Consider the following 16215-nt stretch of genomic DNA (forward strand, 5'->3'; position numbering starts at 1 on the left):
CAGGTCACAGGTGTACATGCCATGTAAGAGTTGAAGTGGAGAGTCATTAAATTCTTTTAGGAAAGTAGGCAATGGGCTTGTACCTGGGTATTACAAAGGTCTCTTAGAAAGCAGGGCTGAAGATGGATTAAATAAAAAAGACAATAGAGACAGAAAGAATAATTCAAAGGTAACTATATAAGAGATGATGAAGTCATAGCTTAAGGTGGTGATATGAAGGGTGGGAAGGAAGAGGCAGGTTCTAGACATATTAGGGAGATAGAATCAAGGGAGAGTGAATAAATGGATATTAAATATGCATGCAGAAAAAGATTCTTAATCCAAGGGTGGCAGAGCATGCCTGTAATCCCAGAAGCTTGGGAGGCTAAGGCAGGAGTATTCCAAGTTTGAGGCCAGCCTGGGCAACTTAGGCAGGCTCAAAGCAACTTAGCAAGACCCTGTCTCAAAATAAAAAATAAAAAAGTGCTGGGGATATGGATCAATGGTAAAGTGCCCTTGGGCTCAATACTCAATCAATCAATCAATATAATCTTGAAAATCTCAAGTTTTTGGACTAAGGAACTTGAACTGAGATAAAGTATTAAGGAAGAGTGAAAGAAAGAACAGGTTTGAAGAAGTAAGACAAGAAGTCTGATTCCCTCTGAGTTTGATGAATAGCAACTAGTTTGAGTAATACAACCAAGCTATGGCCAGTAGTTATGTAACTGAAATTATATGGACAAATCTTGACAGTACATATAATTTTTAGAATTATTCAGCAATTAAAACAAAGGAAAGGCTGCTTGGATATGACACATATAATGTGATGAAAACAGCCTAAGATAGAATCCTAGAAAATATTAGTTCTCAGGGTTCAAGGAAGAAAAATAAAAACAAGTGAAACAGACCAAGAAGCAGAGAAGTAGAAGGAGAAACAGAAAAGGAGATATCACAGAGTGGAAGGAGTTTCAAGAGAAAAGAGGGGTGGTGGTGCAGCATACCTCTGACTTTTCCTGTAGCCGCAGGCAGCTATCTAGGAATAGGAGGGATCGGTCCACAGACTTTCTGGCCCTCTTTGTGGAAGTTGTTTCCTCACAAGATGCTTCTCCATCTGAGAGGCACTGGAACCAGTCTGGCTGAAGGGCTTGCTGAATTGCCATGAACTTGGATACAGTCATCTCTACTCGTCCTCCAACACCCCACACAGACACAGACTGCCATAAAGCAAGACAAAGAAGAATTAGCAAGAGTAAGATACAAAAAAGAGAGAAAGCAATAAAGTAATAAAGCATTAATTCTTTACAACTGGAGAGATGGTATCAATTTAGGATCTAGACATGGTGGGTAAAAATCTGTCTCATGGAGAGAAAAAGCAAATTTCCAAATTTCAAATGCTCTAGAGATCTGACAGTTCATAAAGAATCCTTCAATGGTAATGCAAGCCAACTTTTGAGTTAGCCCCCCAAAGAGTCTTCGGTCACACTTTTCTAACACAATCTTCCATTGTCCCCAATCACATCTCTCCCACCCCAACCTCACCCTTGCTATTCCTGAACAAACCACAGACTTTGGTTCTTCGCTTTTGATGGCACTATTCCTTTTGACTGACATGTCCTTCTACTTCTTTGCCTGGAAAAATACTATGTGTCCTTCAAAGAACTGAATTTAAATATCATGTAACATGTTCCCCCAACTGTTCCTGGGTGTAATGCATTATTTAATCCTCTAAGCTCTTACAGAAATTTGGATTTCTTTCTTTTACAGAAAAAAAAAAAAAACAAAAAACCACTTATTATACCATTTTATATTTGTCTGTCTAGAATATTTCACTTTATACCTATATCCCAAAAGCATATTCTGGAGCTCTACATGTTAACATTTAGTAAGTGTTTACTAGGTTCAGGTAGATACAGAATTACATGCAAAGACATCAACCCTTTAGTTCATGAGAATCACTGTATCATATTCCATCTTTGTTTAATCTTTCCCCTACAGGATCTGTTCTTAGATGAGATCACCACGACACAGAGAAGCCATAAATGGTCTTTCCAGTATGTACCAAAGGCATAAGAATACTGTTTAAATGAAGTCTTCCCCTGTTAAATAGGGAAGATAACTGAGGTCAAATATTGCCTTTTGAATTCAAATTATAAAATTTAAATAAAGCTTAAAACAGGAGAATAATTGAAAATAGTATTCTTAGATAAATCAACATTGTTGAGATCAACAAAGTGAGTGCAGGGAAAGTGATTTCACTCGTAAAGCAGTAGTACCTGCTGAGGCCTCACCTGAACACTGTCCGCAGAGATCCTGCCAACGGGGACACCTCTAGATTAAAACTTTTAAGGAAGTCCTTTTGATATCACTCTTCACTAAGATCACTGGCTATGGACCCAGCTTTTTCAAATTCTGTTCTAGTAGCAAGCAGTATTACACTGAGGTTCTACTATATATAGTTACGCATGTGATAACACTCACCAGCAACTTCCCCACTCTCCCTGGAGTTATTAAAACTGCAAATACAGCATGGCATCAAAAGACAATTGTCTTCTCCCATCATAGCAACTTCCTTTTTGGGCACATGCTTGACCCTCCTCCACACCCCACTTTTTTGTAACAAAAAATGCTGAGGATATATTCCTCCCCTTAACTCATCCTTACGCAGCCATATTCTCTCTTATATTTCAGCCCATCCATTAAAATCATCACAATAAAAAGAAGATATAAAGGAATTCAACCCAGACAGAGAGAATCTCACTTCTGAGGAGACATAACAGGCTGACTTCCTGGAACAAAGCTGCAGCCTTGGAGGCCCTTCTGAGAACACACCTTATTTGTTACATAACCAGCTGGACAGGGGCTGACTGGATCCTGCAGGGAGCAGTATAAGAGTGATTCTGGCATGCCTGTACAAACACAAAGAAGAACCACTGAGAGTGCTTATGTCAACAATAACACTACTGTAACAGGGAACAGCTTCACATATGTATTGGTGGATATATCAGCTCTAACCACAGTAAACAGTTGGTACCTATCTTGGAATTATAAGTGGCCTATCAACATAAGCAAAAAGATTACTTTGAAACTTACTCATCTAAAAGAATGGAATGTAATGATTCATGTCTAATGATATAGTGAGCTGCTACAAAGAAAAGGTGTATCTTAGAGTATGAGATACAATGAAAAGTTTTTAGTGACATGTTGATCCCAATTTTCTTTAAAGAATTTAACATTAAGTATGCTCATTCTAGGAACCATCCAAAAGGAACTGGTACTAGAAAGATAAAGAGATATAATCAAAAGGAAATCTCATTAACCACAAATCTCATTAATAATAATCATGGGTCCCTAGGGACAAAATTATAGTGATGCTGTGGGATACTACAAATGGATCTCATTCTCAGTATGTTTTGTTTTATTGACTCAAGATGACAGTTTCTTAGGTTCTTTAGTCTAAAAGACAGCCACTTAAAAAAAAAAAAATCTAAAACAACAATTAGTAAACCATTAGTGGTTAAATTTCATATACTACCCAAATTTCCCATAAAAAAAAGCGGGGGATTCCATTCAAAAAGAGATAAACAAAGTGAGTTACAAACCTCTGCAGTTCACCTCAATTTTCCACAATTTCAATTATTATGATTATTTCTAGAAAGCTTACAATAGCTATTTTGACTTAATTACATGCCTGTACACTTTAAAACTGGAGACTATACCTGGCCTCAGATCTAGGAGAATGATGCCACATCAACTCCTCTGATGAACCAACAGAAGCAGAAGACTCACTAACCAATGGAAACAGGATCTGTCTTCACTTAAGTGAGTCCCAGGTATTGGGGAAAAAGCTTCAGAAAAAAGTGGTCCACAGAAAAACTGGTTCTGTACCTGTCACCATTAAGCTTTTCTTCTAAATAAACGAATACATAAATCTGTACCAAAAAAATCCTACTTTTGGAACAGAAGATAATATTAATATACCAGAATATAGCTGTATATAAAGTCTTCATCTGCCGTTTTATGAGTGTGGCTCAAGGGATCTTGAGTATGATTGGATGTTGTGTATGTTCCCTCTGTCCTTTGCTCAGTGCCGGCACCTGCCTTGTAACTGTCTGTCTTCCACCACTGCATTCCCACTACTGACCTGGCTAATAAATGCTCTCCTTTGAGCCATCTAAGACGACCCCTTATCTACTCTCTCAAGAATTCTTTCTTTATTCTGATCACCTTCCACATATCCTCAGAGCAGGTATGTGCTCCTCCCTCTGGGGCTATCATGATATACATACATATTCCTAATCCTACAAAGCAGTCACTATATTCTTACTAGAATTACCTGTTTATCTTTATCTCAGCTAGGATCTGAGTTCCATGAGAGCAACAACTGTTTCCTATACAACTGTGAATACCCAATGGCTGATTCTTGGTCCAAAAGACTTCTATTAGAATAATGAATAAATAAATGCATGAATAAACTATCAATAAGTCAATAGCATCTCCAAACTCCAAATTCATTTAAGACACAAATAATTTAATTTTTACCTATAAAGTTTCCAACTCCTTTCTTATATTCTGCCAAAACTTCATGATGTTCTGCCCTGTAAACAAAACAGAAAAATACATAATAATGAATCATTCTATGGATACTGCATAACAACTGAAGCCTTCTTCTTCTCACTCAAATAAGCTACGTAGTCTTAAATGCAGTATTGTACAACAATGTACTTCATTATTCAAGAGACCTTGCTAACTAGACTAGGTTCATTACTCAAAATCAAAGCCTTAAATTTGTAAATGGTTCTGGGGAAAGAGAAATTGGCACAGATCAGCTGCTTCAGAATATTTGGATTTTCTTGTTTCTCTTGCCCCTACAAAGTCACAACTGATATCACAATACTACAGAATCAGTTGATCATACAGTAGGCTCTTCAAGTAAGTACAAAGTTGGTTTATATATTACACAAGTCATTTAACTCCAGCAGTTCCATTTTCATAAAGTAGTACTAGCAAGTTCAAGTGCTAAGGCAGAAAAATTATTGAAGCAGAATAACTATGAGGCTGGTCCATGATGACAGCCCCTGAATTCCAAGTTTAGCTCTTAGAGAGCATTTCTTGCCCCATTCCTATAGGAAGCAGTAGCAGTGAGGGCAGAGAAGGATTGCAAGTTTGTAGAAAAAGAAGCACAGCACTAATACTCAGGATTCATCTGTGGTTCTAGGTCTGAGCCAAATGATGTATACCGATACCTCTCTTCTGATTTTAATATGAAAATCTATAAATACATATGAGTAAAAGACATTTTTCTCTTTCTTACACCTAACTAAGGTAACTAAACTGCTGCCAGAGTCAATTCTTGAATGATGGGGTCCAATACTTACAGGGATGACAGCGTAAGCTGAGCCATTGCAGGAATCCCATGGATATTATGCAGTGTTTGATGAGTCAGGTGTGGGGCAGAGCCAGTCTTGGTGTACAAAAGGCAGCCTGGAATGTCTATGATGTGGTCCCCTGTTTTGCCTAAGTTTTGTATTTTTCCCAAGCGACAGCCATTAACTACCTTGGTAAGATTCAGCTTCATCCTTAAGGATTAGTCCACTTCCTGTAAGAAAAAAAGCATTAAATTTAGAAGCTTGGCAAAATCTAAAGGCTATGCATTTTGGAAAGAAAACAACCTGTATAAAAATGAAAAATAGCATATTATTACTTCTAGTCTATGATTTTTTGGTGGGAGGGGAGATATTAGGAATAGAAGAATGAAAAAAGACACAGAGTGTCACAGATCCCTTCTCCAAGGTCCCAGAGCAATATACTGACATCAACTACTTTTAAATTTAGTCATGGAATTTTAGTCAAAGTTGATGAAAACCAAACAGATGGAGGATGGAAGTGAAAAGAATAATCGTGAAAAGAATGCCAAGAAGTCAAGGTTCACTCTTAGCTTTGAAAATGTATATAAAGAAGGGTCCCAATGCTTAGGCAATACTGACTGCTGATATGAACCATTTTTTCCTTTCTCTAATTTGAGAGAATACCAAACAACATAGCAATTTTCCCTAATAATGTTGTTTAGTAACAAAAGCATATTTCAAAACAGCATTCTGATATGAATACACATCAAAGAATGTATACCAAAATCAACAAAGATTATATCTAAGATGGGATTATATTCCAATTTGTTCTCAGATAGTATCTAAACACAGGTGAGAAAAATACATGGAGTATATATGTATTTCACAAGCAATTTTTCATTCCTTTTGTGACTGGGAAAGAAAAACATAGATATCTAATATCTATAGATATAACGGAGAAAGAAGAAAAGATCACCAATTATTTACTGGAAACTGCTAAACAATTAGTATTTGGTGTGGTAAAATCTGAGTTCTACTTTTTTTTTAAGAGAGAGAGAGAGAGAGAGAGAGAGAGAGAGAGAATTTTTCAATATTTATTTTTTAGTTTTTGGTGCACACAACATCTTTATTTTTATGTGGTGCTGAGGATCAAACCCAGCACCCCATGCATGCCAGGCCAGCGTGCTACTGCTTGAGCCACATCCCCAGCCCCTGGGTTCTACTTTTAAAATGCACTTCAGAATTGGATAAGCAGGTATGGTGGATCATTTGCAAAATGTCATTGGACATATCAACATTTTACAAATGCTTTAGTACATCACTACAGCCAAATACCATAATCTTACTGTACCCTCTGGAATTCTTTCCAACTAGACTAGGTCAAGTTTTATTAGTAGACAAATTATTACAGCTATCTAGAAACTCCAACCTCAGATCCTGTACCCTTAAAAAATTGTTCTGGATGTCACCCATTATTTAAGATGCTATAAAACAAACAAGCTTACTTATTATTAAGGAAACATTACTTTTTTAGGAGGCAAATTCTTAAAATTTAAATATGACAATAACTATCATTATTAAGCTATTAGACATGAGAAAAATTACTTTCTGTATCATCCAAAAAGAAATATCATGTTAAACATAAGATATTTGAGGAAAGTCTGGTTGATTTTCTCTGAGTATAACATCATTATTTCAAGTTACCACAAAAGTAAAGACATAAAAATTACTATTATTGGAACCATAGAAATGGAGACTGTTAAAAAGAAAAAGTTAAGGGCTGGGGTTGTAGCTCAATGGTAGAGCACTTGCCTTGCATGCGTGAGGCACTGGGTTCAATCCTCAGTACCACATAAAAATAAATAAATAAAGATATTGTGTCCATCTGCAACTAAAAAGAAAAACAAAAAGTTTTAACAAGAGAATAGTTTGTTTTTTGCTTTTGTTTTGTTTAGTTTTTGTGGTACCAGGGAATTGAGCCCTGAGCATTCTACCACTAAGCTACATCATCAGCCCTTTTTAGTTTTCATTTTGAGAGAGGGTCTCACTAAGTTGCTGAGGCTGGCCTCAAACTTGCTCCTCCCCAGTAGCCAAGATTACAGGTGTGTGCTACCATGCCTGGAAAAGGCTATTATACACCCCACCCCACAAAAAATTGATATACATTAAATTTGATAAGGAAAATTTATCCCCCAGAATTATAAAAATATAATTAAGGCTAATAAGAACACAATATAGAAAACATAGTACCAGAATCATATTCCTTACTTATCAGATAATACTCACCTTATGTATTAATGGATATATATTTTAAACTAACAGAACCCTGAAGCCATTCTGTAGCAAAATTAAAGACAGTATTTTGCAACCTAAGTAAGCTGTGGAGAATTCAAGCAGAGGAAAACACAAAGTTAGGTGAAATGCACTTCATCCCAGCAGCTCAGGAGGCTGAGGCAGGATGACAGGTCAGCCTCAGCAACATAGCAAGGCCGTAGGCAACTCAGTGAGACCCTGTCTCTAAATAAAATACAAAAAAGGGCTGGGGATATGGTTCATAGGTTGAGTGCCCCTGGATTCAATCCCTGGTACAAAAAAAAAAAAGAAAAGAAAAGAAAGGAAAGGAAAGGAAGAAGGAAGGAAGGAAGGAAGGAAGGAAGGAAGGAAGGAAGGAAGGAAGGAAGGAAGGAATACATTTCAGCTAGGCATGGAGGCATGACTTGGGAGGATGAGGCAGGAAGATTGGAAGTTCTAGGCTAGCCTGGGCAATTTCACAAGACTCTATCTCAAAACAAAAGACAAAAAGGGCTGAGGTGTAACTCAGTGGTAGAGTACTTGCCTTAAAAAAAAAAAAAGCTAAATATTTAATAGAGTTCCATCATTGCTACCACACCTTCATCCCCAAGCTGGGACACCTCATAACCATCATCATTCCTTCTGTCATCTTATGATAAGGAATCTAAGGCTCAGCAAGATTACTTAGAGAACTAGTCTGGAACCCAGGTCTTAATCATAAGAGGTATGTGCTCTTCACATTATGACTTTTGAGTAAGAGTAAATCTACCATGCTAAGAGATGCAGTCTGATTAAAAAAAAAAAAAAAAAGACATCCTGCAGCCATACCATAGCCACTCAAAGAAAAAGATGATTTTTCAAAATTTCATTTGAAATCTGTGAAACATCTTTCCACCCCAAGAATATACTGTAAAGTCATAAAGAGAAAGTAGCTCTCAAGCTCTGATCTGTGCCAACAGAATGGCACATATGATCAAAGAATGGCTGCCTGCTGTTTCCTCAAGTCCTCACAGGCTTGCCCTGCTCAGTAAGCTGGCCACTAGTCAGGGATCTGACCTTCTGCCTGGCAAGCTCTGAGTCTGATCTTGTCTATACTCACAGCACAGATCTGTCATTTAGGGACTGGCTCAAACAAACCAACCCGAGACTAAACAACAAAATCAGATTATTTACTCTGGAAAGGAAAGTGGGTCAGTCAGTACATTCTTGCCCTACAGAATGCCATTTGGGAACCCAAAATAACACTGTGTGCACAAAGCATCAGAATAAGAAGCATAAGTAACAACTACACACATAATGGCAACTAAAAGGAAACCTAGTTTCTCTTAATATATCTAATCAGATTCTTTAAGGTTGGACATGGGTCTCTCCAAAAGTGTGGAGACAAGGAGACCTGAAAGCCCAGACTGGTAGCTTCCAAGACTCAGCTTTCTCTTGGGGACCTTTTAGTTCTTTCCTTGTCTGAGGAAGAATGAACATGTTCTAGAAGGCTCCATCATTTAACAGAAGAATCTCAAGGGTAATTAATCATCTACTCACTCCTGAAGACATATTCTCACACTTCTCTTTCCCACTCTTTCCTCAATTGAAGACATAGCTTCTTTGATTCTTAACCCACAGTCTGTCATTACAGGTCCTTGGCAGCTCTAGTGGACATCACCCATAATTCTTTAATGAAGAGATGGGCTCTCATGTAATACAATGCTTGCATCTCAGAAGTTTAACCCCCATAACTTTAAAGATCAAATTCAAAATTCTTAGCTTGGCATACTGAACCCAGTAGGTCAGCTAGAGAGAAACACGTGGTTCTTTCTATAGCGCTAGACTTTGATGCTGTGTACTCACATTCTGCTGTTTGAGGCTTCTTAAAAGTACCTCCCTAATCATGGTAATTCGACGTGTTGCTGAAGGAAAAGATTAACAAGGGAAAGCAGAAGAATGGGTTTAAGAAGAAGTGTTGTAATGGATAAACTACTATTGTCAATGACTCCATTTTGTGAGGAGGAATGTGAACATTAAGAAATGTGACAAAGCTGGGGTCACATTAGAGTAGAGTGCTTGACTAGCATGCACAAGGCCCTGGGTTCAATCCTCAGCACTGCAAGAACAAAAAAGAGAAAAAGAAAAAGAAATCTGAGGACAGCATCAGAGAATGCACTTCAACTAGAAATCAACATTCAAAAATATAAAATGGGATTTTTGTCCAGAGTGAAACAAACTCTTCCTTTTCTCATTCACTGTTCAATGTATGCCAATGTTTTTATAGTTGCACTTCTTTTTGTCAATGGTCTTCAAATATCAACCAGGTTTATTTGTCTTTATTATTATCCTTTCCCCTTTCACTTGTTGTGAGTCTCTTATATTTCTGGTGCTGTACTTTCTACTTTGCTTAACTTATACAGATGAAGTTCCTGGAAAAGTCCTAAGGAAGAACCATCAGAACATAAGGACAAATGACAGGCCTTCCAAGGATCTGTATCTTTACAAGAGCCAACAAAGACTTCTTGCACTTCTGGTAACTTTGTAGCTGTCCTAACACCTTAGTCTACCCTACCATTCAGGTGTCAGGAAAGAAGTAATTTCAAATTATTTCTTCAATGCATTTTCTACATACTGTCATGGAAAGATTTCCAATTTTTGCTAAGGGAATAGAGCAAACATAGGTGATTGCATCTTTTTTTTTTTTTTTAAACAATTTTTGTTGCCAATTTTATTGAGGTACAATTAACACACAGTAAGATTTGCCAGTTTTTTTGTGTGTGTATGTGGAAGGAAAACAATAAACATTTATAAGTACAAAACTACCTCTCCCCTAGTTCCTCCATACAGATTCTACAGTAAGTATATATACATACAAAAAAGTAATGAAGGGCTTCTGAGCAATATGGTGTACTGAGCTGACTAAAAAAATCAAATAGAAATGATAGATGCTAAAATTCTAGAAAACAGTAATAGAAGATGAGAAGACTATTTGGAGGGAAAGTATTCTAAAATTCTTACATTATGGGGTAGGCAAAGAAGGAACTGAATTTAACAAACTTGTTAAGCATGTGTGTTAAAAGTTTAAAACTAGTCAATAAAAATTGATGGTGCCAGGTAAAAGCCTGTAATCCCAGCAGCTCGGGAGAAGATAGGAAGATTGTGAGTTGAAAGCCAACCTCAGCAAAAGCCAGGCACTAAGCAACTCAGTGAGACTCTGTCATTAAATAAAATAAAAAATAGGGCTGGGGATGTGGCTCAATGGACCTGTGCCCCTGAATTCAATCCCTGGTATCCTTCCCCCCAAACCTGATGACAACACAAAATTTTCAAACCTACTGGGGATGGATGAAGGAGGATTAAAAAAAAAAAAAAGACTAATCTAATGAAGACCAAGAAAAAGAGACCAAATAAAGCCCATCAAAATAGAAAATACAGGGCTGGGGTTGTGGCTTACCAGTAGAGCACTCGTCTCGCATGTGCGAGACCCTGGGTTTGATCCTCAGCATCACATAAAAATAAAATAAAGGTATTGTGTCCAACTACAACTAAAAAATAAATATTTTTTTAAAATAGAAAATACAAATTACGATCTAAGGTAGAAGTTCATTAGAGTTATACTAATTTCATCCACTGAAAGGCATAATAACAGTAGCAACTAACATCTTTTGGGTAGTTAGTATGTATGTTCTCTATATGAACTCCATCAATCCTCATACCAAGCATTAATAGATGCTATTAATGTCTGCATTTTACCAATTGGGAAAATGAGACTGATGAAGTCATCATGGATAAGTGGCAGATCTACTACTTACAGCAGAACAAATAAAGCCCATCAAAATAGAAAGTACAGGGCTAGACATTAGAATGTCTAGCTTTAGAGGCTATACTCACACTAATAGGCTGATAGCTGCTTAGAGGTTCCATCTTGTCCATAAGCACATGCAACGTTTACATATTAATTATAATAATAAGATAAAATTTCATACTCATATTTTCTGTTGCTGGTCTTATTATTGTTGTTGTTCTCCTTTCTCTCTCCTCTACCTCTAATCCGACTTCCCGGTCTCTACAACCTTTCCCCATACTCATCCAAACATTTAGACATACTTGTATATGGGAGGGGATCTGCTATTACAAAAATAGAAACACACTATACTATATGCACTTCTCTGCAATTTGCTTTGCTCTCAGGAATACACAACGGATCATCTCCCCCACCACCACCAAAAAAAGAAAGATGGAGCTAAGTAACTCTTTTAAAAGAACTACTTCGCGATATTGCATAGTTCAATGCAACGCAATTTATTCAACCATCCCTTTCTGTTGGGCGCTAAAGTTAAAGGGCAGGTCGTGGGAGAGCGGCAAAATCGGAAGGCACTGCTTTCCTGACCTCATTTTCAGCAATTTCAGGTGAACTTTTGTTTACATTTCCTGGCAGAATGCTTTTCACACATTGATTTTTAATCACTACAACACTCCAAGGGTTTAGGTATTATCGTCCCCATTTGCCAAGGAGAAAACGTTATGTCTGAGAGTTATTAAGTTGCCTGAGGTCATGCAACCCACAAGTAGCTGGATCCCAAGCTCCTGCTCTAAATCTCTGCCTAACAAGCTTACACTTATCACTAAGTGGACCGTCCCCTACAACATCTAGGCTCAGCCAAGACGGTTGTACTTATCTTGGTCCCACAGGTCTCCTCCAGGGGCCCAGACCTCGCCAAGCACCTAGCTCAGATTCGAGAACACCTCACGCTCCTAAATACCCTGGGTTGTGGAGAAAAACTTTGCGTCGGGGAACTTGACCCTGAGGCGGTCAAAAGGAGTCCCTCTGCTCTCAGAGATGTCAGCACGTTCACACGATTAGCGAGAAATCGAATTCAGAGAAGCCTAGTTCTACATGGTGACCCAGGAAAAGGAAGAAGAGAGATGGCGGGAGTAGTTACCATTACTGCAACAGAATCAGAAAGCGTCTGGGCCCCACCAGACTCATTAATCCCTAGCAATCACACACCAGGAGGGAGAGGGGACGCTTACCTAAAAAAAAATCCCAACTCTTTTGGCCTTCGGAACACTCAAAAATCTCCACAGTTCGCTACCACGTGTCCGGCTTGCAGAATTCTCGTCCCCCTAAACGTCCGCCCCCGATGCAGAGCCAATCAAGGAACATTGAGTCATCACCAGGCGCCAGAAAGAAATAAAAGTCCTATCAAAGCCATCCCCGTGGACAGTCGCTGTTGCCATGGTAACTGAGAGAACGCGCTCCGCCTGCGCAGAGCCTCCTGGGAGTGGTAGTTCGTCGGCGTTCACACTTGCTGTCTTTGAAAGCGGAAGGAACTACAACTCCCAGTGCGACCCGGAAGCTGCTTGGACTGAGGAGTGGTTGTTGGAGCTTTGGCCGAGGTCCGGAACCGAACCTGGAAAATGCTGCTGGCGACCCAGGAAAAGTCCACCTCAAAGAAGAGGATGGGGGTGAATCGCTGGAAACAGTCCACAAGGAAGCCGAATCCCAAGGTGATCCCCGTCGGGAACTTTGTGGGGGGACAGGGATCGCCCAAGATGCTGCCCAGACCCGAAACAGCCGCTACCGCTGCTACCCTGTCCCGAAACAGCCGCTACCCTTCCTGTGCTTCCTCCGACTTCCCCCAGGGGCACCCTTACCTGGCCTTGACTGTCCTGGAATCCACATTGTCTAAGTGAAATGGGTATAGGAACTTTAGGATCTGGGTGGACAGCATCAGGGAACAATTGTTCCCATCTAATGTTCTCAAACCCGAGAGGTCTGCTATTGCGCATCAGGGTGAAGAGAATTCGCGACCTTGGCACCCACCCCTCCCCTGCCACCAATTTCAGGAACCTTCCTGCATATTTCCTTCCTTTTCTTGTCTTTCTTTCTTTAAAAATGTTTTTTTCTTTTTTTTTTTTGCAAATCTGCATAACTGATCTTTATTGAAAGGGAGAGATCATAAGTTTAAATGCTTTTGTCTATTTCTCTCCCTGCTTTCCGTCCTACATACAGTATCTAAAATGAACAAAGTTGTCCAAGTCATTATTAAATTACATCAATACTTGATTCACATGGTAATTTCCAAATTCAACCACCATTCAAAAATAGATCCTTTTACATGTGGCATCTCTTTTGATGCACTAGATCCTGAAGACACACACAAAAAATGATAACCCCATTTCAAACTTGAAACAAAGAAGTGACATGTACAAAGTCACACAGTGTATACCTTTTAGGGTACCTTTTAACAGTCACAAAAATAAATCCTTCAATGTAAATGAGACCACTAAAATGGAGAGGCTTCTTAGCTTTCAGCTCCAGAGCATTTTCACCCTTCAGCTACACTTTCCTTTAAAAAAACAAAAAACCTGTAAGTTTGTGGCCTTCTGTGAGGGCCTCAGGCATTTGTTCTTGTGGTTTATTCTAAATATACCAACTAAATGCACTGGACATATTTCACTTGTTGAAAATCTTGCTCCAAATACTGGAGGGCATAGACTAGAGCATTAGGGAGACTTGGAAACTGAGGCTGCTACTACTGCAATGTATCAGTTGCATAATAGAGTGGATCCAAAAATAGTTTATGAATATAGACTTGATGATGAAAGGTAAAAATTTGGGACAATTTCTTAGGACTCCATAGGGAGGAATTTTTGCTGATAGCACTTATTGTTACTGCCTAGAAGATAAAAATAAAAAAACACGCAAGAGTGCCTTGAAGTTTGGTTTTAATAGGATCAGCTCTTCCAGTGACAAAATAATTCAGCAATGAAATTGCATTACTTAGTTTGATATAAGGTAAAGTGTAGATAAGTGAAAGAAAGTTATGCCTTTCCCACTTCCATGAGTCAGAATGCTAGTTTAGATATATCCTTATTTTTTCTTTATGCAATGTTATTATTTATTTTAATATTTTATTGGTGAATTATAATTATACATAATAGTAGGCTTCATTGTGATATATTCATAACTGCACATAGCATCATTTGGTCTATTTCATTTCTTTGTACTTCCCCTTTCTCTCCTCTCCTCCCTTCCACTAATCCCCATCTTCTACTGGTCTTCCTTCTATTTTCATGAGATCCCTCCCACCTCTTTTTTTCTCTCTAGCTTCCACATATGAGAAAAAGCATATAACCCTTGACTTTGAGTCTGGCTTATTTTTCCCAGTGTGATGTTCTCCAGTTCCTTCCATTTTCCTGCAAATGACAATTTTATTCTTCTTTATGACTGTGTGAAAACATTGTTGTGTCTATAACCACATTTTCTTTAGCCATTCATCCATGATGGACACCTAGGTTGGTTCCATAACTTGTATATTGTGAATTGTGCTGCTATAAATATGGCTATGCATGTATCATTATAGTATGCTGACTTTAATTCTTTAGGATAAATCCAGAAGAATGGTATTAGCTGGATCAAATGGTGGCTTTTAAGGAACCTCCTTCTGATTTTCATAATGAGTGTATTAATTTACAATCTCACCAATAGTTTTTTGTAGGAGTGTTCCTCTTTCCTCACATCCTTGCCAGCATTTATCATTATCCGTATTCTTAATTATTGCCATTCTAACTGTTCTGAGATAAAATCTGAATGTACTTTTGATTTGTATTTCCTTTATTGCTAAATGTGTTAAACATGTTTCATATATTTTTAGCCATTTGTATTTCTTCTTTTGAGAAATACCTGTTTAGTTCATTTATCCATTTATTGATTGGGTTATTTGAGTTGTACTTGTTCGTTTGTTTTGGTGTTAAGTTTTTTGAGTTCTTTATATATTCTGGCTACTAATTCTGGATATTAATCTTAGTTGGCAAAGATTTTCTCCCATTATGTGGGCTTTCTCTTCATGTTTCTTTTCCTGTGCAGAAGCCTTTTAATTTGATGCTACTCTGTTTATTAATTCATGATTTATTTTCTGAGCTTTAACAATAGTGCAATTAAGGAAGTTGATACCCGTTCCTATATATTGGAGTGTTGACCCTATGTTTTCTTCTAGCAGTTGCAGTTTCTGTCTAATTCCTAGGTCTTTGATCCACTTTGAGTTGACTTTTGTGCGTGGTGAGAAGTAGGGGTCAAGTTTCATTCTTCTACATAAGAAAATCTAGTTTTCCCAGCATTTGTTTAAAAAGGCTGTCTGGGGCTAGGGATGTGGCTCAAATGGTAACGTGCTTACCTGGCATGCGTGGGGCGCTGGGTTCGATCCTCAGCACCACATAAAAAAATAAAAATAAAATAAAGATGTTGTCTCCACCAAAAACTAAAAAATAAAATATTAAAAAATTCTCTCTCTCTCTCTCTCTCTCTCTCTCTCTCTCTCCCTCTCCCTCTCCCTCTCCCTCTCCCTCTTCCTCTCCCTCTCCCTCTCAATAAAATTTTTTAAAAAGCCTGTCTGTTCTCTAATACATGTTTTTGGCATCTTTGTCAAGGATCAGATGTGGGTTTGTATCTGTGTTAGCTTGTCCCTGTGTCTTTTATTTTATTCCATTTGTATACATGTCTGTTTCTATGCCAGTACCAAGCTGATTTTGTTACTATAACTCTGTAATATAATTTGAGATCAAGTGTTGTGATGCCTTCAGAATTGCTCTTATTACTCTAAATTGCTTTGAC

General features: G+C 38.1%; 2 protein-coding genes across 4 annotated transcripts in view; one reads left to right on the top strand and one right to left on the bottom strand.

The window, feature by feature from the left end:
• The window catches only part of Qtrt2 (queuine tRNA-ribosyltransferase accessory subunit 2), a 73628-nt gene that overhangs the window by 11277 nt on the left and 46136 nt on the right, over nucleotides 1-16215 (bottom strand). Inside the window, exons 1-5 of one of the 2 annotated variants that reach the window (XM_046425188.2) lie at nucleotides 12633-12849; nucleotides 5355-5575; nucleotides 4519-4574; nucleotides 2809-2885; nucleotides 981-1193 (exon numbers count right to left, since the gene is read on the bottom strand). In XM_046425188.2, coding sequence (XP_046281144.1) covers nucleotides 981-1193; nucleotides 2809-2885; nucleotides 4519-4574; nucleotides 5355-5554 — 546 coding nt within the window. In that variant the 5' untranslated portion in view covers nucleotides 5555-5575; nucleotides 12633-12849. Of the gene's footprint in view, nucleotides 1-980; nucleotides 1194-2808; nucleotides 2886-4518; nucleotides 4575-5354; nucleotides 5576-12632; nucleotides 12850-16215 lie in introns of those variants that run through there. The other variant, XM_046425189.2, reaches the window with a different exon arrangement.
• Nucleotides 12945-16215, top strand: part of Ccdc191 (coiled-coil domain containing 191) — a 79168-nt gene continuing 75897 nt past the window's right edge. The window contains exon 1 of one of the 2 annotated variants that reach the window (XM_046425185.2): nucleotides 12945-13109. In XM_046425185.2, the coding sequence (XP_046281141.1) occupies nucleotides 13020-13109 (90 nt within the window). In that variant the 5' untranslated portion in view covers nucleotides 12945-13019. The remainder of the gene's footprint in view (nucleotides 13110-16215) is intronic. The other variant, XM_046425186.2, reaches the window with a different exon arrangement.

Source organism: Marmota monax, unplaced genomic scaffold (assembly GCF_021218885.2).
Source record: "Marmota monax isolate L192 unplaced genomic scaffold, Marmota_monax_Labrador192_F-V1.1 WCK01_AAM20220418_F8-fsc00119, whole genome shotgun sequence".
Taxonomy (NCBI): Eukaryota; Metazoa; Chordata; class Mammalia; order Rodentia; family Sciuridae; genus Marmota; species Marmota monax.